This window comes from Zeugodacus cucurbitae, chromosome 5 (genome assembly GCF_028554725.1).
Source record: "Zeugodacus cucurbitae isolate PBARC_wt_2022May chromosome 5, idZeuCucr1.2, whole genome shotgun sequence".
Classification (NCBI taxonomy): Eukaryota; Metazoa; Arthropoda; class Insecta; order Diptera; family Tephritidae; genus Zeugodacus; species Zeugodacus cucurbitae.
This window is the reverse complement of record NC_071670.1, coordinates 71,160,925-71,183,023: the sequence shown is the minus strand read 5'-3', so window position 1 is coordinate 71,183,023 and position 22,099 is coordinate 71,160,925. Positions and strand designations below refer to the sequence as shown.

The window sequence follows — 22,099 nt, the reverse complement described above, 5'->3', positions numbered from 1 at the left end:
AAATATGTCAGACTGCATGTTAGCCCATTTTTAAACCACACCTTCCTACATTTTCGCATTTCTTGAAATGAAATTATGATTTACAAGAGCAAAAGTGAACAGGAATACTTTTAAAGTGTGGCTAGGTCAGGGTTACAACCTGTTGGATAAGTAAAGGCCTGTCTAAACAAAAGAAACGAACAAAACGTTTTAAGATAGGGATGTTTTAACAACACCAACGCGGTAATCCAATACAACACTCATTTCATTGTAACATTTTTTAACGGTTATTCATAAAATAACGATAAACTTGATATTTAGTTTTTCGAAAGAAAAATGACAATTGCGGTTTGAAAACCGAAAACTTTTAAGTTAATAAGGATAGACTATAACATGAGCCTCCTTACTACGTTTTTGTTTCACAAAGGAGATCAATATCTTCATATACTCATAATATTGAAAAGATCGCCAATTTTCTTCCTTTAGACTTGCCACAGGAAAGGAAGGAAAATATTTGGAAAAATGTCCTGAGGAGGCTAAAAAAGTATTCTCACTTTGTTTATACCCATACGAGTATATTAGAGTCTGGCTTCAGCATCGGCCAAAAATTAGGAATCGGTCGGACAGTAGAGTATATACATCTTGTTTAAGAATGTAACAATTAGTGGCTGGTATCTCTTTTTCCGATAATCGCATTTGTGAATGCGATTTGTCCACAAACGCGTCTCTGATTTACAAATATTTTGCAGTAAACACCACAAACTATATATATATACATACGAGTATGATATATTTCGCAAAGGCCCAATTAATTAGTTCGTTGCATGCGACGTAAATAATCACGTGAGCAAATGTGAGTCCGAATGCGGTCACTTTTGTCGTGGCTGCGCGGATTTTGCTTTGTACATAACGGTTATGCGAGTATGTTGGAAAACCAAGAAAGACCGTCATACTCGCGTATATAATGTGAATATTACGAGCAAAACAGAGCAAATAGAATTGTAAATTTAGAAAAAAAATAGAAAAATCATTGAATGTCAATGCGCTGGAAGCCAACAATGTGCAGGTGATGTAACTAAGGGCAAAATATAAATACCTGTTCGAGCCAATTTTAAAGAACATTCCTAAGTAGTCTTACAAAATTAATTTTATTATTTATCACCAAACAATTGCGCCTAGATTTATGCATTTTTTTAGCGAACCCTAGATTCCAAGCTGGAGATTTCCCAATGTCATTCTTGTTATATTCGCCGATGGATCGGTAGTGACCCAATAATTCCGATTTACACCAAGAAAATCTCCCAAAACTCAGAATAAGATTCCAAACTGGTCCTCAGTCCATATTAGTTTTGTTTCTCTACCAGTTTTTTCTTATCTTATCAAATTGATCATGATGATGAGACGAGTTGTTTTCTTGATTGAGATATATTTTTAAAACTTGGTACACATGTTCATCGACACGCTAAGGAGATTATTATTGTCACTGAATTTAGCTATTTCTAATGTACCCCAGTCAAATAATTATATGTGCATTTCTGCTTTTGTTTAGATTTCTTATTCACTGTTATTTTTTGGATGCCGGTAAATGTGGAATAAAAGGTTGATATGTTACCGTTACTATGCCACGAAAATTGTTTCATACTTTTCTCGTTCGTTGTACAGTTACATTAAGAATGTGCTTGTGAATTGGGTATTGCATAGCAAATATTTATATGTGCACAATCAGTTTAGCGGATCTTTCTTACTGATAGTGTCGCAGCAAAAACTTTTTTTCCTAAAATTTGTTTTCAAAATTATTATAGGTGCATTAACTTAATGAATTATTAAAAAAATTGATTACATTTATTTAACTTTAAGCCTAAAATTCCTCGTGGTACTAGTTTATCAGCCGAGGAACAAGTAATAATTATAGGAATGCATAAAAGCGGTTCCAAAATGGCTCTAGACCAAAGCGACATCGGAACTGTATCTCAAAATTTCTTAAAAACCCCACTAATTATGGTATAGTGCGACGCAGCGGACGAAAAACAACATTGATGAGCGGTGCGAAAGGATGATTCGACGGCTAGTAGTTGCGGACTTGATAAGCAGCGATCAAAAATTGACCTAGTTAAGACAGAAAATCACAATAAATATAATTTTTCAAATTATACATAAAAATCAGTTTCTGAAACACACCTCCATGGCACCTAAACCAACGCTAAAGAAAGACACAATAAAGCACATTTGAGGTTTGCAAATAAATACCAATTCTGTGCCGATGAGTGATAGAATACAGTCTTTAGTGACGAAAAAAAATTAAATTTGGTCGGCACAGGTCATTGCAAGAAATATTGGAGAGATTCGCACCAGGAACGACGGTTCTACTACAAGCGATGTTATGGAAGCGGTACCTTGATTTCATGGGCTGCATTTTGCTGCTGTGGAAAGCTATCTACATGTTTTATATTCACTCAAATGAATGCTAATATCAATGTAGATCTTTTGGATAGCGAGTTAATAAAATTTGTTGGCAATATTTATGCATATAATTGGACATATCGAAAGGATAACGCTTCAATCCACACGAAGAACATCTTTAACGACCGGAAAATTCCGGTATTACAATGTGCAGCATTGAGTTCGAACCTAAATCCTATTGAGGATCTCTGAGGGAACCTCTCTGCTCCTGTTTTCTAAAACGGAAAGCAGTTTGAGACAGTACGTCACCTTAAATTAGCCATAAAGCAAGAATTTGCCAATATTTACATAACTATTCTGCAGTCAATAGTTAATACTCTAATTAAGTGGCTTAATTTAGTTTTAAAATATAAGGACAATTCTACTGACTATTAAAATAAACATTTCTTTCAGTTAAACTCAAATGTATAGGCTTTACTGGTTAAAATAGTAAAATGCACATATAAATATTTACTATTAGCTTAAACTTCAATTCTGTTTTATAGTTTAAAAAATATTTTGAAATTTCTTATTTTTTTGTTTTTTATATCGTATACCGTATTAATAATAACAAACCTGCATACTCAGAATTATTTTGCAATTTTGTAATCTTTAATTTTTTTTGCAAAAAGTTCATGCACATATAATTATTTGACTGAGAAATATCTAAGCGTTGAAATAGTTATATCTGAGCTTAAATATTTTTGATTTACATGAGTTCATTACGGTGTGTTCAAAAAATGAGTTGTAAAACTTCACGGCTTTGGAGAGTCCAACTCTCAAAAATTTTTCAAAAATAAAGAGAACCCTAAAGCGCTGTCGTTTTACAAGTACATACAAGAGAAATCGCTGAAAAGCTTTCTTAAAAATAGAGTTTGAGAAGTGTTCCGACGATTGGAAGAAGCGCTGGCATAAGTGCATTACCTCGAAGGGGAGTATTTTATAGGCGACAACATTAATGTAGACGAAAAAAAAAATTTGCGTTTCTTTTGAACACACATCGTATGGTAGAGAACTAAAAAGTGAAAATTTTGTAATTTATCTCGGTTGCTTCGATGATGAGTGAGAATATAATTAATTTCCCAAATTATTGCTAAAAGCGAGACAGAAAAAATCAGTTAATCAATGATAATATTGGCTTAGTAAACCGTTATTACATCAACACTTTTGCTTCAAACCTCCTTAACGCTAAAAACGCTTGTGAAACATCAATAAAAATAAAAATAAAAAATAAAAAACAGAAAAACATAAAGCAAAACATGAAATATCAAATACCAAATAAATCAACGCCATGAATATTAATGGATTTATTGGAAGAGATAAGAGAGCAAATCAAATTGGCAATTCAAAGCAGCACACCTATTAGCCCCAGCCATTAAGCGACTGACTGCAATTAGCTGTATCAGCGGGTCGTCAACGGTATGTATATGAGTATTGTTGTTGTTGTTGTTATTGTGACTGAATAAATTCCGCGCATTTGACTGATAAGACGAAGCGTTTGTGTCAATAAGCGCCCGCGCGTTCGCAAATGTAGTCATTCATTTATTCATTCATAAATTCGGAAACGTGAACGATTTCAGTTGAACATTATTGTTGTTGTTGTTGTGCTGTGAGTAAGCGCCAAAGTCATTTAAATACTACTATTTGGCGGGCTAAATACATACAAGCGAACAAAGCGAAACAATAAACGACCGTTTTAAGTTCGCTTGCACGCGACAACGAGTCTTTACGTGTGCGTGTGTTGTTGTATTCCAGCGACTAAATTTTAGCGTATAATTGTTTTTGTTGTTTTTGTCGACTCACTGCAATGAACGTTACTTAGCAGCGCCGTTGACTAACGGCGACTTTGACATTTTAACCCGTTAATATGTTTCGATTAAGCGCCGCTGTGACAGTAAGGTGCGGGGGGCTGTGAAACTTAATTGATGCTGCCCCTGCCTAGTGGCGCGTTCTAGACAACCAGCTACAATTAAGACACCAACGAAAAACAAGCGAATGCGACACATATAAATAAAAAGATTTGCTCGCTGTCATTTATGAGAATCAAATTAATCGCAATTATTTACTTTACCCTCGTCGCTATCTGCCTGCAACGCCCTTGCTCCAGCCTCCTCAACGAACGGCCTAGTTGAACGCATGGCGCAGCAGTCAGTGTTATTGTGCTTGTTGCAGCTGGTGTGTGAGATCACTTGATAGCTTCAAGTGGAATGGTGGAGTTGTTGGCACTTCACTCGTTGGCACTAAGTGCCTACAATTGTTTGTGTAATGCCGATTGAGTGTCAATGTCAAGGACAAATGGCTGTCAATATTGCCACTGATGCTGACCACTTCCAGAGGAAAAACAAAAAATGCTCATAAAGCGTTTGAACACAAATATTCTTAAACGAATGTTGGAGATGAAATAAGAGCAGTAGAAGTGTCTAAATTTAGAACCCATATGTTTCGCTAGCTGCTCGCCAAATCTTGAAGGTCATTTAACATTCAAACATTTCTTACGACAGTCGTCGGATCCATGGGAGACCATAGGTGTTACGCTCCAGAGAAAGACAAACCCGTGAGCTTATTCAACTTTTCGTCGGTGTTTAAGGTTATATGGTTTATTTCTATATCACGTACTGAGTCGGATGAGGATATACCCATTATTCAGTCCATTTCCTTCCGTTTCTAATGTACTTCACATAAGGAGGAGAACTGGTGGACAAGATTTCTATGCGATTAATACGCAGACTACTTGTGACTTTATCCATGACACGACGAACCTATAAAAGGTGACTTGAATCTCTTAGCCCTTCCACTGTTCCTCGGCATCTACTGGCTATTATGTAATTATCCGTGACACGAAGGCTTTATAAGGCGATAATTAAGATCGTTCAAATTCTTAAACTGTTTCAAAAGTAGGGGTAAGTGACAAAGAAGGAAGGTCATACGCTCGCTTATGAAAGATAAGTTTTAAAAGATAAGTGTTTTATTTGTTTTGACACAATTAGGGAGGGGATCTATATGCACATACATACATACTTATATGCACGCGCACATGGGACAATATTTGCTTGATAATTTTATTAAACTTTAAGTGGCGTTAATTGTTTGAGTAAACCTCAAATGGCAACCTTGCTGCTCGGCACAGCCGGTAGTTGCCGCTAATAATTAAAAATGCAAATTGTATAACTGTGGTGACACGGTAAAAAAGCTTAAGTCAACTTGCGTTAATTTTGACTATTTATAATTTTCTTATTGGAGAGACACCACGAAATGTTAATATCTTAAAAAATACTATGGGAACAGAGACAGTTAATTCACTCAAATAGTTATACTAATACATACACACATATTACTGAATGGTTTTTGAGCCAAATTCACACTTTAACCGCACTCGACTTAAGCCTTTTCAAGAAAAAAACATATTTCCACAGATGTTTACCCAAATATGAATGATAAAGTACATAAATTATATAAGCATGAAAATAAGCTTCCGCAGTCACTAACCAGAGAAGGTGCAAATTAGCCATTCAATTTCAATAGCAAAAGCTTTAGTTCTAAATGACCATAGCAAACAATGCCAGCAAGGCCAGCAACTGCTAAGCGAATCGGCGCATAAGCAAAACACGCGTTCAGCGGCACTTTATAGCAGCTTATTAAACGAAATCATACAAACTCCGCAACAGCGCGCATTTCAAGTAGAGAAATGCTACAGAAACGCGAAAATGTTGTTTACAACGCGCAGAGTTGATTATCGAGCGACGGCAGGTGGTGAGCACATTCACACCCACTTCTGCTAGGAGCCGCTACCAGCACTTGACCTTGAAAGCAAGTAGCAATTTTGAATGCAAACACCGGCTGCGGCGTTAGCTCACCGCTCAGCACTCTCGCTTCAATATCGCCGAAAAGCGGCGGTCGCATTGTGGTGGACTCACTTGTTGGGAATGTGGTGAGCGGTCGCACATTTTTGATAAGCAAATCACGAACTCGAAATCTCTTATGTGCATATGTAAGCAAGTGTCGTGTGAGTGTGTGCTTGTGTTGCATTTGTAATTTTTTACTTTCGTAAGCCTTTGAGCGTACAACGCACGACGCTTTGGGTTACAGCACTTTGCTGACTGGCTGACTACCTGGGAGGTAAATCACCGACGCGAAATGCACTGCCATGCCAAACGGTGTGATGAGCAGCACGTGTAGTTGACATTTCTGACGTCAAATATGTGCTACTATGAACTTGTGTGAATGTCTGAATGTGCATATCTACCTTAGCGATAATATATACATAGATAGATACATATGTACAGGTGTAGATAATGTGAATGTCAGCTATCAAACGCTGACGTTTAGCTCGCACTTTGTTTTCTAAAACACCACTCACGAATTGGAATATTTGCCGAATTTTGTGTGTAAAATGAGCTTTAATCAAGTATAGATAGGTAAGTAATATAAGAAAGTACGGAAGTAAAATATATGGCTTACCCATTGCTGGTGGTGTCCAAGCCATTGGTGCCGTTGAATCCATTCTCCGGCCCACCCGAATTAGCCTCTGGAGACGTTGGTATTGGACGGTAATTCAGTGGAGTAATATCCGGGTCCACCTCATCGAGGAAGACAACATCGTGTACCGGAGTTGTGCGATGATCGGCATTCGCGAAATTCAATTCACGGAAAGGCCCATTTAAGAGGCAACGCAAAGTGGGTGCAGTGGCATCACTGGGCAGCTAGAATAATACAAAAAAAAATTAAGCCAAAACCCAAATCTATCGACCTCAAAAATATCACATTAATTTGTTTGCTTTGTTGTTGTGATTATTTTTGAGAATCTTTATAGTTATGTACCTTAATTTTCGTGTTAGACGCTGAAAACATTGAATCTTGAAATTTCATAGCACAATATCGAAATCAATCAGACACTGAGATAACACAAAAACAAAACACATGTAGGTAAACAAAATCAAGACCTGCCGTACATTGAGTATTGTAATCTCTAATGGGAATGGTGTGTGAGGTGAACGACGCTCGGCGCTACCGCAAACGCAACGTCATCAAAATATAAACAAAAATCACTAAAATATATGCATGCATATACATAAGTATGTACACTTGTGTGCGCAATTGTTAATTGAAACGATCGCCTCGCTCGTTCTCCCAATTTACGGCAAGAGGCAATGTTTTCCAACTGGAAGGAGGTTTGTAAACAAATATTTGCGCTCGTTATCGATTGGTGAATCAATTGAAACAACAACTATAAATATAAGCTGCTACGGCATTCGCACACGCGTACTTCATAATTCGAACATTTTGTTGTTGGAGGCGCATACGCACGCTCAAAAACCCATTTGATTATATTCTTAAGTGAATGTGACTTTTTCTCAATTCTAATTAGATTTTGTGGGCTTTGCTTATTTAAAGAACTCAGCAGAATTACCAAAAACGCTGGAAATAACTAGAAACTACTTTCGGCGGACCAACTACTTGAATTTGGGCACGTTTCGCAATACACTTTTCACTGATTAAGCTCTACAATTAATCTTCTTGCACTAATATGGTATCACAATATTGAGAAATCTCCAATTGTCGAAAAATCACAGATAATCATTAACATTTTGCAATTTAGCGCGACGAAGCCGACATTTCGCGGTTTTTTATTTTTCGTAGCTTTTTCCAGCCGTCACCGCACATTAATCGTCACTTTGGCGTTTCTTTAAGATACTTTTCTGTCTTGCCTTGTATTAGGTTAATTCAAGCGTGAGATATATATTTATACGCGGACAATAACAAAGCGACGGTAACTTTGTCAAACAAAAGTCAGCTGATGGTAATATACTGACAATTGTCTGAACGTAACTCACCTCAATAAGCGAAATACAAGAAATGATCATTCGTTGGCTTATCTTGTGTTTCATTATCGCTATATCTTTTACGAAGAGATAAAAGCGAGTGAATGAGATGGATAATTTAGTAAGCGGTGGTGAGATAAATAGTTCTTCATTTCAATTAATTGTAAGTCAGAAATGATCTTACCATAGTTTCTTCCGTAAACAATGTTATGGAAAATGAAGCAAAATTATTATTGAAAATTAAGTTAATTGGCTTTTACATAATGTTAATCTGGAGCTGAAAGCAAAAAACATAAAAAGACTTTAAGTAGATGGTCCTATGGATTCGGGTTGATTTAAAATTTAATATTGAGGCTATTTACTGTTGAGTTAAGCTTTTAATATAAGCTATATAATGAATGGCTGAAAAATATATTACACACACAACATTTCAGTGCATATTATTAGTTCCATACATATTGCTTGCAACCCTGTAAATGTCGTAATCTTTCCACTTAATCATGTTAACACATTTATTATTATTAAGATTTTTTAAATAAAAATAACAGAATACACAAGTGCATATTACTCTGCTGGATAACCGCATACTTTAGTAGTAATCGGTTAATATCTTTGTACTTTATACAACACTAAAAATGCACTCGCTACTTCCGCTACTCGTTATTTGCATGTGGATTTCTATCTATTTAATGAATTAGAAGGAGACAGCTAATATGCCGTATCGCATTTCGGCGGCGCGGTTATATGTGAGAAAAGAACAGCGATATACACATGGAAGCCGACTAAGTTTGACAGCATCAGAAAAATAATTCTTGCTCGCGAATATCATAAAGCAGTGGAATAAATATTAAAAGAAAAACAAACTTTGCAAACTAAATAATAATAAAACGTGAGTAAAACACATTATTGTTTTTCCTTAAGGTGCACATAACTCTCTACACTTGAATTTATAGTTGAAAAACGTGGAGCAACGAAAAATTCAAAAGCAAAAACATATCGAGCCAGTGTCACAGCGCCGGTCAAGAGCTGCCTTGTTACGGGCAATTGGATAAAAGCACGCCGCTTCTAGAGCCTTCTTCCTCCTAAAGTGAAATAACACTGCCACAGAATCAACATGTCTCATACAATACTTTTAGTGCAACCTGCTTCACGCCCTGAAACGCGCACCTACAGCGACTACGAAAGTGTCAATGAATGCATGGAGGGCGTTTGCAAAATCTACGAAGAACACCTGAAAAGGCGCAATCCCAACACACCTACAATTACATACGATATCAGTCAACTGTTCGATTTTGTTGATCAATTGGCGGATATCAGTTGCCTCGTTTATCAGAAGTCGACAAACACTTATGCTCCCTACAATAAGGAGTGGATTAAGGAGAAGATCTACGTGCTGCTGCGACAGGCGGCAGGCAATTCAAATTGATGTGGTAGACGATATGCTTGAGAGCTGTTAGCAACATATAAACGCAATACGGAAGGAACGGAATCAGTTTTGTAATAGAATCTACTACAATTGTGCGGAAATCGATACAATATGTAATGAAATTTTATTTAAAAACAAAAACCAACTTTTGTCCAAAGCTAATCAAATAATTTGAGGCTTTTAAGTCATTGCAACACACATAACGCTACTCGAAAAGCACTGTAGAAAAAACAAGTCATTTAATTTCATCTTCAAAACCTTACAGTAAACACAATTGACAAGAACACTTTTTTGTATTTTTGCTACAACAACATTGAATTAAATATTTATGTAATCATTTATAACAAAACGAATAACAATATTTACTTTTCACATTATCCTGCAGCAGACTGCAGCAACTGATTAGCTGTTTCAGAAACTGAACGTACTGAACCTCGAAGTATTTGAAACTCTAATTTGTGGGCACTTGAACACCTTAATTAAACTTTTAGCGATAAGATGGTAGTAATAAGTATTTCTTGAAGTTTGTGTTTGAGGTAAATGCAAGTTCCGCATAGATTTTGTAAACTGCGAATGCAGTTACTTTTGTAAATGGAAGCGAATGGACGTGTACACTTTGAACAATAAATGTTAGAAAACCAAAGGGGACCTTTTTATTATCTTCATAAAACGCTTGCCGCTATATCGTCGAACTTTGCGGTTTACTTGATTACTGCATTTATAGAAGTACGCTTTCATACATACATACATAGAACGCAACTTATTTATGTAGATTGTTTGGAAAATGCTGGCGTAAAACTTGGCTTGGCTTTGTGTAATTAGCGGCAACGACGTTACAATGTCTTCAATAGGAAACTTATTGTTGTTGTAATTAGAACATAGAGAAACAATTCTCATAATTAAACATTTTTTTAGACTTTTGTTGACAAAATATTGACAGCTTCTTCTGCTGTTCCGAGTGAACTATTGTATGGACCAAAAGTCGAATGTTATATTTTACTAACTGTGAGTAATTAAAAACTTGTTACGGTACACGTGCTACAACTCTCTAATATTCAAATTCTTTATAGAATATTTATTTTAGGAACGTATATTTCATTACAAGTCGATAAACTTTTTTTAGCGTTTAAAATGCTATTGAACGAATAAAATACTGGAAAATTATGCAATACAATTAATGGAGAAAAATTTGCATCCACGTTCGCAAAAAAAAAACAGTTAGCTTCGAATTCTGTATAATTTCAATATGGTTTCACTTTCAATACTTGTTGTTGTTATAATTATGCAAAATGATGTAGAGTTAACAGTATTGGTCGGATAAATTTGGGTCCGTTCCGGTTCGTAGACCCGATTGTCGTAGGCTATATGTACGTATATATAGCAACATCAATACTATATACCTCAGCTGTGATGATCCCTTCATGAAGTCAATACTTTGAGTGTTTAATAAAGCACTAACAACAATTATAGCCATACTCCCAAAATAGTAATTAAACAGCGAACATGCGAACTTGAACTATGAGTCGATCACAATGTTGAGGTCAACTTCAATCGTTTTTTTTTTTTTTGTTTTTGTTTTTGTGTTTTTCTCAGAGCTAACACTGTTTTGCGATTTTGAGAATGAATATCGTTCTGAATAATTAACAAATACGTATTCACAATTAAGGCAGTTCAAATGAGAACTGGTTTTTCGACAGGTGCGATACACCAACACAGCCTGTTAATACGTGACTAATACAGACGAACAATCAATTTTGCACTTAATTGCAATAATTTTATTTCATACATAACTATAGCACTAAATTGATTTAAAAAATGCATTACTACAGGTAATGCCACAACTTCCCAAGCACAGCGAGAGTTGAATGGATAAACCGACACACAGATTCGACGACGGTGGACGTAGCATCGTTGCACATACATATACCTTAGTTATGTAGCCTTTGCCTCTCTGCAGCAGTTTCAGTTTCCATTTCATATTCGATTTCCACTTTAGGCTTCTTGGTTCGACGTTTCGCTGTTTTACTGCTGCTCGCCGTGTCTGCGGGCGCTTGTTTACTTGATTTCGCTGGAGCACGTACAAAGGCACCGGGCGCTGGTGTATCCTGTGTTGCATGCAAAAACTTTAATTAGTTTAAATTAATTATAGTGTTGTTGAGAGCAACTCAAGCACTAAATCTATTTGTTATTTTTTGGTTTCCTAAACATTTTTATTGTACACATAATTGGTATGATTCGCGAAAATTATTTAATTATTTAATAGTTGGACAAAGGGAACTTTCAACTTTGAACGGCGACAAGGTGAAGCGCTAAACAATTTCATTGTTTTTTACACCACTGTATTATTTACTACTGTACACAAGTACTTAATTATTATACAAACTGTTTATTTGGCATTTTTCAAATTAACACGCTATAACGTAGCTTTTATTCTTATTTATTGAAGTCTGGCGAGCTGCGTTGCACATGCGCGACAATTGCGAAAGGCAGCAAGAAAAATAAATTGGTATCACAAATATATCATTATAATCCGCATTATTACGTTACTAAAAACACTTTGAGTGGAAATCTAACTTTTTACTCAGACACGACACTCACGCAATAAAAGTTGCTGTTTAAACACCGCTTATTATTTATTACAGCGCGACGAGCCAATCAGAATGAAAGCGCTTGGCGTACTAAAGCAACTGTTTTTTCAGAATGCATATAAATGTAATGAATGACAACAGCATACGATGAGCGGAAATAAGATCCGAAATGTTTTATCATCTATCAAAGTACAATGTGATCTAAGCAGTCACTTCACGTTAATCTCAGCTAATAAGATAACTGATGGCGGGAGCAGAAGATGTAGTATGTGTTAAGGTCCAATTACGAAACACAAATAAAAAAATTTACTACAAATTTAAAAGCTAACGAATTGTTTAACAGTGTTACTTAACTGCGAGCACAGGAGACAATAAACTGAAACTTTGTTGTCGTACGAAAACCGCAAAAAATGCATAAGTTTTTAAATGTCAATAAAACAAAACCAAATGATAACTGCTATATGCAATATATGCTTATAAAAATTAGGGGCTATACTACTCACCTCTATATCGTCAGCATCGTTGTCGCTATCTGAAGCTGTGAAGTCGCTATCCACCTCAATTTCCTCCCGTTCGCCCGAATCACTATCCGCATCGTCATCATCATCGTCGTCTTCTTCATCAGAATCGGCTTCCACGAATTCTTCGTCCAACAATTCACGGCGCACCTCCTCATCAACTTCCATTTCCTTTTCGACCTCTTGCTCTTCCTCGTCGCTGGCCTCCTCATCTTCCACCTCTTCCGCTTCCAACGCTTTATTGAATGCAGTTTGTGGGAAGTTGTATATGTCTTGGTATGTGCCGCTTTTCAAACGCTCCAACAGCTCTTTTTCAATGTGATTATCAATTTTAGCTGCTATTAAGGCCTTTTTCTCTCTGCGCGATTCCCTTCGCTCGATCTTGCGCGATAGCGGCACTATCAATTTCTGCCTTCGTAACTTCAGTTTACGCATACGTATGAGATACTGTGTAATTTTCAGAAATCGTTGTTTGTTTTTCGCAATCATATATTTCGGCCAAAACACAAGGTTTTCATTGATCTGTTCGAGCGCCTTTTCAAAGTTGCGTGATAGTTTCACGCGCTCCCACAATTTGTTGGGCATATGCGCTCGTTCCGCGGTCTTCATGTATAAATAAATGATACCCTTTTCTTCGCGAACTGTGGCATATTGTGAGTTGGCCAGCGGGCATGTTCGGCGCGTACACAGACCGGTTAAATTGTATTCATGTCGACAGAATGTGCGCGTATCGGTCCTGTTAAAGTAATCAAATACAAATAAGTGATAAATAATTACAGTAGACGTTTATTTATGTACAACTCACTTGACTTTGTGTGAACAAAAGGATTTGTTTATTATACTCCACACCACCTGTAATAGGAAATGATTTTACTATTTAATAACAATTAAAAAATTTCAATATTATGGCTTACATCGTCGTGTTGCATCGTGCTTTAGTTTTTAATACAATAAAGTGGTAAAAATATATTTAAATTTAATAAACACTAGTGTAAAAAACACGTGTGTAAACCAAACTCAAAAAACCGTCCAAAGATGCGAATTGTCAAATCCATTGACAGCTGTTTTGCCGTATACAAATGTTGCCACCTCTTATTTTTAAACAATTTATTTAATTAAGTAATTAATAACTTGAATTAATAAATAATTAAAGATTAAGCTCTTTAAATAAATATTTAATTAAGAGTCTATTCAATGCGAAAAGAGTAATGAGTTTTTAATTACACATTTGTAGACATCCTACGTATTTATTACCTTTTTTTTGATTGTTACAGTGCTGCCAAGCCACTGGTGTGTTACTGCGAATTGGCGGTCTTTCCCATTATTCACCACATGATGGAATTTATTGTGGCCAAAGTAAAAATAAAAAAGTGACAAACAGTTGTAGAACGCGTTGGTAATAACAGCGCGCATTTTGTTTAAAGTTAAAACCAATTATTTGTGAATAAGTTAGATTTTATTAATTGGTAAAATGTATAATCAACTGCTGCTATCGCTGGCGGTGAGCGCGGTTCCAATCCTTGCTTTTGCATTTGTGGGATTTTTACTGCTGCACAAACTATACGTGAAAATTCGGTAATCTCGCGTTCAATTGGGGCACACCAAAATTTCTAACCTCCTTGAACCGGTTTAATTTTGCGCTTACAAATATAATTTTCACAAGATTTTTTTTATTGTCAATATTTGCAAATTTATTCTGTGACATTGAACGTGATTTTCGCATGGTAAACGCAATTAACAAACTTTTTTTTAGCTCCAATTTCGATGTTAACGTAAATTGCTGGTTTTGCAATCAAAATACGCGCGTACCCTACCTGGAGTCGAACAGCTGGACGTGCCCTCACTGTGAACAATACAATGGATTCACCAAAGATGGCGATTACAACCGTGAAATATTTTCACAACTTGATTGCAGCAATTCATCTGCAGGTATAGCGAGGCTCGATCAATCAACTGAACATGATTCCTCAGAATCAGCGCTGTGCGCTCCCAAGAATGGGTTTTGTAACGAGTGCAATGAAGCACAAAGGTTGAAAGTGGAGAAGCTGGCACAATTTGAACCCACTAAGGAATCACGTTTCGATGAAGAACTAAAAGCTTTTAAGTGAGTATACTTTCAAAAAATACAAAAACAAATAATTGATTTACATACATAATGCTTTTAGAGTGAAATTGGAGCAACAATATCGTTTATGCAGCACATGTGAACGTCATTTAGGCAAAGTACTGCATCAGAAGAAGAAAATGGTTCTTGGATCCAAATTTCTTGATTTCATTATAAAAGGTGCTGAAACATTGAAACAACCACATTTCAGCCAAGTCCGACATGTGCAGCGGCAGCACTGGAAACGCCGTCTATCGCTTCACATAACTCTACTGACAATAGTGAATTTGTTTTGTTTGTGCTGCATGTTGCCGACATTGACGCGTGAGCATCTCACATCAATATTGGGTGAGCGAGTCGGTGAGCAGCTGTTTATAGTCATTTCACACGTGTTGGCATTGTGTCGTGTGTTGACCGCATACCTGACACAAATTGGCGCGCATCCATTGTTTGAGAAGTGCAAACTGTTCTCGCGTACAATTTTCATGATGCTTATGTATTCGCTTGGTTTGAAAATGCCCCAAATCACACGCATTAACTTTTTTTCGCTTTACGTGCTGGCATATCCGTTCGCGTTACTGGGCATATCTTTCGGCTATAAAATTTTTGATGGTTTCAAACTGACACGTTTCACCTTTTTGTTGGCCTTATGGAGCGGTTTCGCCGGCGGTCTAATGGAGGAGCAGCTACACTTTTCGCCCAACACTTTAATGGTTTGTTTTTGTACCAATAAAATTTATTTTGTCCAAAAACTTTACTTAATCTTTTCCTTCAGCTCATCGCTTCAGCGCTAACCCTTTTCCTTTCGTTGACAAATGATGTTGAACTTTCGCCGAAACTTCATGATACTAGTACCACCAGCTTCCATAAAATCTATTCCGAGGACTACCTGAGCGATGAGGACACAATTAGCATGCTAAGCCAACAGTTCAATTGCAGTAACGCAAGCACCGTTCGGTCGCCTTCAATGCGTGTACGATCATCGCCACAGCAAAAGACTCAGCTTTGTAAATCGCCAGTTACCTCGTCAACTCTTTCTTTGCACAACACGACAAGCACACAATTTTCTCCCAACTCCACATACAAAACCTCGTACTTTGATCTGCCACAAAATTCACACTCAATTCGGTCTCATTATGCCGCTTCGTCCATTGGCGACTTTAACTCTGCGCTCTCATCCGCCACCTTGACCCCACGCTCGCCATTTTTTGGTTCACACCTGGACATAAACAACCATGAACGTGTACGCTCGCCAATGTTTGGTCAAAGTGGAAACTGCACCAACGCCTCAGTATTAAATGCATCTTTCAGCGGTGAATCCAATGCACATTTGTCAGCACAGAAGAACGGTTTTTACGGTCAATATCGCATCGGCGGACCAATGAGCCAGCGAAACTTCGCAGGAAATTCCGGTGCATTACACTCCCCATTTTCATTGTCCAGCAACACGGTGTATCAGCGTCCAGCTTCGACCAATTTACTCACGCCATCTCGCTTCAGCACCACTTGTCTGGCACAAACGACTGACACGCCCTGGTTGTCAACCGGTTCGTTGAACCAACTTAACAAACATTTTCCCGAACCACGTCAAACGATGACCACTATTGGCGAGAATTTATCGCGCGCTTCATCGCAGTCCTCGGGGTTTGAGTCACAAAACGACCGCTTGAATGTCTCCCGTGAAAACTCGTTCACCAATGAAGGCAACGACATTGCGGCGCATCCTCCTACAGTTGCAGAAGTCCCACGTGGTTTCCAGCCAATTGACACTGGCAGCCGTTCGGCTTTCTCACCACGCCCGTCGCTTTTGTCCAACCCTCAATTAGCAGCTCCGTTGACAGCAAGTTGTGGCTTGGCATCACCTGCCGCCAGCCAAGCGCCATCGGAATTATGGGGTGCACCCGCTCAAAGAAACGGACTCGGTGGTCTGGATATTTTCAATTTGCGCAAAATAAATGATGAACTGCCACTGCCCACTCACAAATATAAACGCGGTGATCTGCTCAAAAAGTGGAAGGAGAGCCAAATGATTTCCTAACCGCTAGACAATCAGCTGATTTCATACACATGACTGTTTTTACCACCTTATACTGAATAATTTTCATTTAATTTATGATAACTAAGAAATTTTTAGTTTAGTTAAATTTATACATATACATACAGTTAAGTTTGCGCAGAGCCAAAAGCGAAGTGTAATTTATTGTTTAGTTAACAAGATAATCGTAATTTTTTACTGTTGCAAATAGCACAATTGTTTTACAGCAACGTTGTACATACATATATATTATTATATTTTTACTGTTTAAACAAAAGACGCTACAAGAACGCAATGATTGAAAAACACACAAAGTTGCGTTAAAATAATTTTGAGTTGCTGACATAATACTGACTACATTAATGGTTGCATTAGTGGTTTCGGATTGTAATTTTATTTTTGAAGTTCTAGTTGTAATTGTAAACTAAGCACTGCCATGTAAACTGATTTATAAATTGTTTCTACAAGTTGTTGACATGTTCAAACAAATGTCTTAAGGAATAAAGGCTATCTTCAGATTTTCATAAAATAACGTTTTTCTTTTCAAATGCTGAACAGGTAATGTTATGCTAAAAATGTGTCAGTATTTCCATTGAGTAAATACATACATACACATACTCAAACTTATAATAATTCGTCAAGGTCATCTATTTGTTGTTGCTTGTAATTTGACATCTAGAGTCATTTATACTTCGCATAAACTTATTTAAAAAAACCGTAAGCTATAGGTTTTTTATATATTAAGAAATTGTCACAAATAGAAATTAGTTTATGAATCTCCAGTTTTAGAATCAACTTTTTGTTTTTATAAAGGAATATTTTTTATGTGCGGATCGGTGCAACCCTGCACATTGTTTGGATCAAAACACTATTATCACTGCATTCGCATTTCACCCACCACCCACCTATTGGTGCACCGACACTTTGGGAGAGAGTGAGAAGGCGGCACACGCTCCCAGCTCCCAGCCACCTGCTGATATCAAAAGCAAAAGTTTGCAAACATCGCCACTCTCGGCCGCAATAAGCATTTGATAGTCAGTCAGTCAAGTTTCGTTGACATTGAACTGAAGCAATGAGTGGAAGGCGCACAGTGATTATCTTCAAATCCGAATCGGAGAGTAGTGACCGGTACGCGGAGGAATTGCATGCCAATGGCTTCAATCCGATATTCGTGCCAACACTCAGTTTCGGTTTCAAGAATTTGGAACAATTGCGAGGCAAATTGCAAACGCCCGACAACTTCGCTGGCATCATTTTCACCAGCCCGCGCTGCGTCGAAGCCGTTTGTGAAGCATTGCAGTTTGCCGAACTGCATGGCGGTTGGAAACTATTGCATAATTATGCAGTTGGCGAGGTCACACACAATTTGGCACTGTCGTCGCTGCAACAACTATTCACGCATGGCAAGCAAACAGGTAATGCCCGCAATCTGGGCGATTACATAGTGGACACGTTCGACGGTTCGCGCAACTTGCCGTTGCTGCTGCCTTGCGGAAATCTTCGCACTGATTTGCTGCTCTCGAAGTTGGTGGAAAACGGTTTTCAGGTGGACGCATGTGAAGTGTACGAGACAGTTTGTCACCCGGCGTTGGCCGAGAATATGGAACGCGCCTTACAGGCCGACAACATCGAGTACTTTGCCTTCTTCTCGCCATCGGGCGTGAATTGCGTGCATGAATACTGCAAAGCTCACAATGTGAATATGGACAAATGGAAGTTGGTGGCAATAGGACCAAGCACGCGTTTGGCTATGGAGGAGCGTGGTCTGCAAGTGTTTCAAACAGCCGAGCGACCTTCGGTGGAATACCTCATCAAGGTTTTATTGAATCCGAGTGTTGGGCGGCCAAAGCCGACTGGTGAAATAAAAGCGGAAGACTAGTAAATTGTTGTTGAGTGGTGGGAGTGATTCCCAGCTGTTTGAAGTTTTTCCTTTTATCTAATTAACTGTTAAACGCCGTACAAAGGGTGGCCTTATCGAATATTTATAATGTTTGTGATCGAATGTATTGTAAATACATATATACACGTTTTTATTTACATACTTATGTATATATGCACATTCATTCGTTTAATTGCAGTGAAAACAAATAATTGTTATTGTAATAAATGCATCTAATATACAAGTAGATACGGTGCATACATATGTATGTAAGCAATTTTATAAGAAAACGTTCAAATTGATCGGCATATTTTTAAATTTTTTCTATTATTAAGCACATGAAAGTCAGCTAAAGCGCTGTAAATAAGCATAGAGGCAAGATATGTGCAACTTGCACTTTCGATGAAATTACACATGCATTGGTGATGTACACATATTGTTGGTACATATGTAGTTCTCTCAAGAAGTGATCTAATAAAATACACAATTTTTTTCTTTGTTCAATTTCCGAGTTTTTATTTATTTTCTCCTTACATATAAATATATCAATAAATATATTGTAAGAGCTCACTTTAGACCGTCTTCACTCGTATGCACATACCACACACACACACATGTGGATCCGAAATAAATAATTATTTTTCGTCTATTCAAACAGTTGTGTCTCATATAAATTATCTATTATTCACAAGTGCTACAGATACTTAAACGTAATTTAATTGGATTTAACGTTTGTGTAAAAGTAACGGAACTCGTAGGCGTTGCATTTTCGTAAACAAATTCGGTACAAAAATACAGTTGATGTAATATACGCTAATTTGATTTCATGGCAAATATATGAAGGTATTCAATCTTGGCGAGTATGTAAACAGTGTAAATATTCCAGCTGAAAATAAAAAGTTTACAAGCTTATCGAAAAACGGGCAGGTGGATGGTGTGAATAAATCAACAATTTTGTTGGTGTCAAGCAATACCGCCTAAATAGTTCTAGGGAATGCCACTGAGGTTATTTCTATTACATATGTAGGTCCAGCTCTTATAGAAGAACTATTTGAGTTACATCTATAGGTTATTAATGTTGATGATTCACAATAAAAAATCCCAACAATTCACGCGGCCTTTGGACTCCTGTTCACATTTGTTCCGTTTCATGGAGCTGAATGTGAACTTGTAGGTAATAGAAAACTAGAAATTAAAAGATCAGATTTCATATCAAAATCAATATTGTTTTATTTATAAATCATCCATTTGACTTTTTATTGTTCCATTAAAACCATTTTATTTTTTACATTTAAGAATATTCATTTCATCGCATTTCTATATTTATATGTATGTATACAAAACTTGAACTTCACTCTGCACGAAGAACCAAATGACTTGTTGCTAAGTTTCAAAAGTTTAGTGTTGATTAGTTAATTAATTCAGCAATTTTTTGCATTTTGTATTGGCCTACCAAGTGGTTGAGAATTCAGTACATTCATCTTCTCTACAGTTGTAATACTTTATCTTCAAAAACAAAAAAAAAAATAAAACCTTAGCTATAACCTAGTGGAATTAAACATGCTTTTAATTGCAAAACACGAAAAAACATATAATTAGTTGGGAGAAAGTGGTAACGATAAGACAGCTGTAACAAGTTGCATTCAGAGTCGGTCCGTGTTGTGTGTTATTGCGACGTCAAGTCAATCCCATTGGCGCAAATCCTTAGCATAATACTCAATCCTCCCACTATAACAAAGGTGCAGTTATGAATTCTTTCATTCAATCCATTGGTGGTGGTGTTTATTACGCTTAGAACAAATGCAAAAAAAGGTTGTGTCTCTAATTTCAGTAGACTCGTGACTTAAAGTAAATATTATTGTAGTTTGTTAGTTAGTGTAGGCTTTTGGAAACCCCATTTCCCTTTTGCTCAAAACTTGAAGTTCTTGCGTCATTTACGTTCATCTTTCAACCTCTTCTTCTTCTTCTAATAATACAATGTTTTATTTTTATTTTATTATATTATGTATAATATAATTATTTTTGCCAATGAATAATAACAATTTTTTAATGTAAATGGATTCCCGTTGCGTTGCTCTTTTCTGCTTGCTTGAATGATTACGACTTCCATTTATATTTATCCTTTCAAATTAATAGTACTGTTATTTAATAATAATGTGTAATAATTATATATATAGAACAACTATACCTTAAATTATCTTTTATATCATTTAAAAGTTTTTCTCAAAAAAACAAAAAAAAAATACAATTTATATATATCTGTATTGTGTATATATATAAAGTTGGTACTCAATAATAAAATAATTAAGACGGAACGATTCAGAAAATGCGTGGATCTACGTTTCTCATTTTGGCGATTGTGTGTATGTGGCTAAAAAGGAGAAAAACAATTGACATTTTAGTATCGCGCGGGAAAGTTGGTTTTCAATTTCAGATTTCAAAATTACTCTTTTCTTTTATTTTCGCAAACTTTCAGTTTTAGTTTAAATACTTAGAAGCTTTTAAATAAATGCCAAAAGCACAGGAATATTTGTAAATTAAATTTAAAAAGAATGAACAAAAGGCAGAAAACAAAGTAAATGTAAACGATTTCACAATGAAATCGCTAACTTTTAGGAGGAACAGCATTTCTTCTGTTTTTGTTTTTTTTCTTGTTTGCCATTAGATTTATGTACTTTTATTCAAAAAGGAAAGAAAATGCATTTGATTGTTTCTACGAATTTGAATTGTAAGCGTTTTTTTCATTTTTCATTATCATTTTTGTTTTTGTTTTATGTTCTTCTTTAGGGTATTTTATCTACTTTGCGACATCGAAGACTTTATCTTATCAAAAGTGTATCAAATTTCAATTCTTAATTCGTAAATAGTAATGCTTTCATTTAAATAATGATCGACTTGCATACGGCCGATCGAACGGAGGTGTGTTTTTCGTTAGTTGGTTGATTGCTTGCTGGGAATTGTTGTTGTTGTTTTTATTGTTGAAATAGCCGCTGCTGTTGATCTTGTTGTTCTATACAAAGGACTGGCTGGACATCATAGTACCATACCAGTCATCCTCGGCCAGTGCGCACCAAGCTCCCACTCACCAATTTACATATTTTCAAATTGGTCCACGCGACGCTTTGTGTTGCCCTTACGGATTTCGCGCAATGTCTTGTATTTGTCGCGACCTTGACGCACGTTCTCCCGATGGATCTTATCGTTTTGCGTTTCTTTCGTTTCGTCACGTGATTGTGCCAAGTCTTGTTTCAGAGCCTGCAAATGAGAATTATAAATTGACGAATTGACGTTAAGAACAGGCTAACATATCAC

At 36.6% G+C, this 22,099-nt stretch overlaps 5 protein-coding genes across 12 annotated transcripts in view; 3 read left to right on the top strand and 2 right to left on the bottom strand.

The window, feature by feature from the left end:
- Positions 1–6,978: 6,978 nt before the first annotated feature.
- On the bottom strand, positions 6,979–13,838 carry LOC105218305 (protein MAK16 homolog). 2 transcript variants are annotated; one of them, XM_029044195.2, is made up of 5 exons: positions 13,684–13,838; positions 13,575–13,621; positions 12,755–13,505; positions 11,591–11,768; positions 6,979–7,118 (listed from the first exon to the last, which is right to left on the bottom strand). In XM_029044195.2, exons 1-4 carry the CDS (start codon positions 13,696–13,698, stop codon positions 11,592–11,594), a joined length of 990 nt encoding a protein of 329 aa, XP_028900028.1. In that variant the 5' UTR covers positions 13,699–13,838; the 3' UTR covers positions 6,979–7,118; position 11,591. The 2 variants fall into 2 exon arrangements, with proteins under 2 accessions (XP_028900028.1, XP_011192116.1); XM_011193814.3 differs by lacking the exon at positions 6,979–7,118 and having other exon boundaries at positions 11,412–11,768.
- Positions 8,967–10,306, top strand: LOC105218304 (enhancer of rudimentary homolog). Its single transcript, XM_011193812.3, has 2 exons — positions 8,967–9,126; positions 9,191–10,306. Exon 2 carries the CDS (start codon positions 9,352–9,354, stop codon positions 9,661–9,663), a length of 312 nt encoding a protein of 103 aa, XP_011192114.1. The 5' UTR covers positions 8,967–9,126; positions 9,191–9,351; the 3' UTR covers positions 9,664–10,306.
- A 287-nt stretch (positions 13,839–14,125) lies between the features above and the next one.
- On the top strand, positions 14,126–17,440 carry LOC105218306 (uncharacterized). The gene is made up of 4 exons (XM_011193815.3): positions 14,126–14,344; positions 14,523–14,873; positions 14,935–15,586; positions 15,649–17,440. Exons 1-4 carry the CDS (start codon positions 14,241–14,243, stop codon positions 16,909–16,911), a joined length of 2,370 nt encoding a protein of 789 aa, XP_011192117.1. The 5' UTR covers positions 14,126–14,240; the 3' UTR covers positions 16,912–17,440.
- A 250-nt stretch (positions 17,441–17,690) lies between these two features.
- LOC105218307 (uroporphyrinogen-III synthase) lies at positions 17,691–21,882 on the top strand. Its single transcript, XM_011193816.3, has one exon. It carries the CDS (start codon positions 17,981–17,983, stop codon positions 18,785–18,787), a length of 807 nt encoding a protein of 268 aa, XP_011192118.1. The 5' UTR covers positions 17,691–17,980; the 3' UTR covers positions 18,788–21,882.
- Moe_0 (moesin/ezrin/radixin homolog 1) overlaps positions 21,424–22,099 on the bottom strand; it is a 33,146-nt gene continuing 32,470 nt past the window's right edge. For all 7 annotated transcript variants that reach the window (XM_054231562.1, XM_011193819.3, XM_054231563.1 and 4 more), the window contains one exon: positions 21,424–22,042. In XM_054231562.1, the coding sequence (XP_054087537.1) occupies positions 21,878–22,042 (165 nt within the window). In that variant the 3' untranslated portion in view covers positions 21,424–21,877. The remainder of the gene's footprint in view (positions 22,043–22,099) is intronic.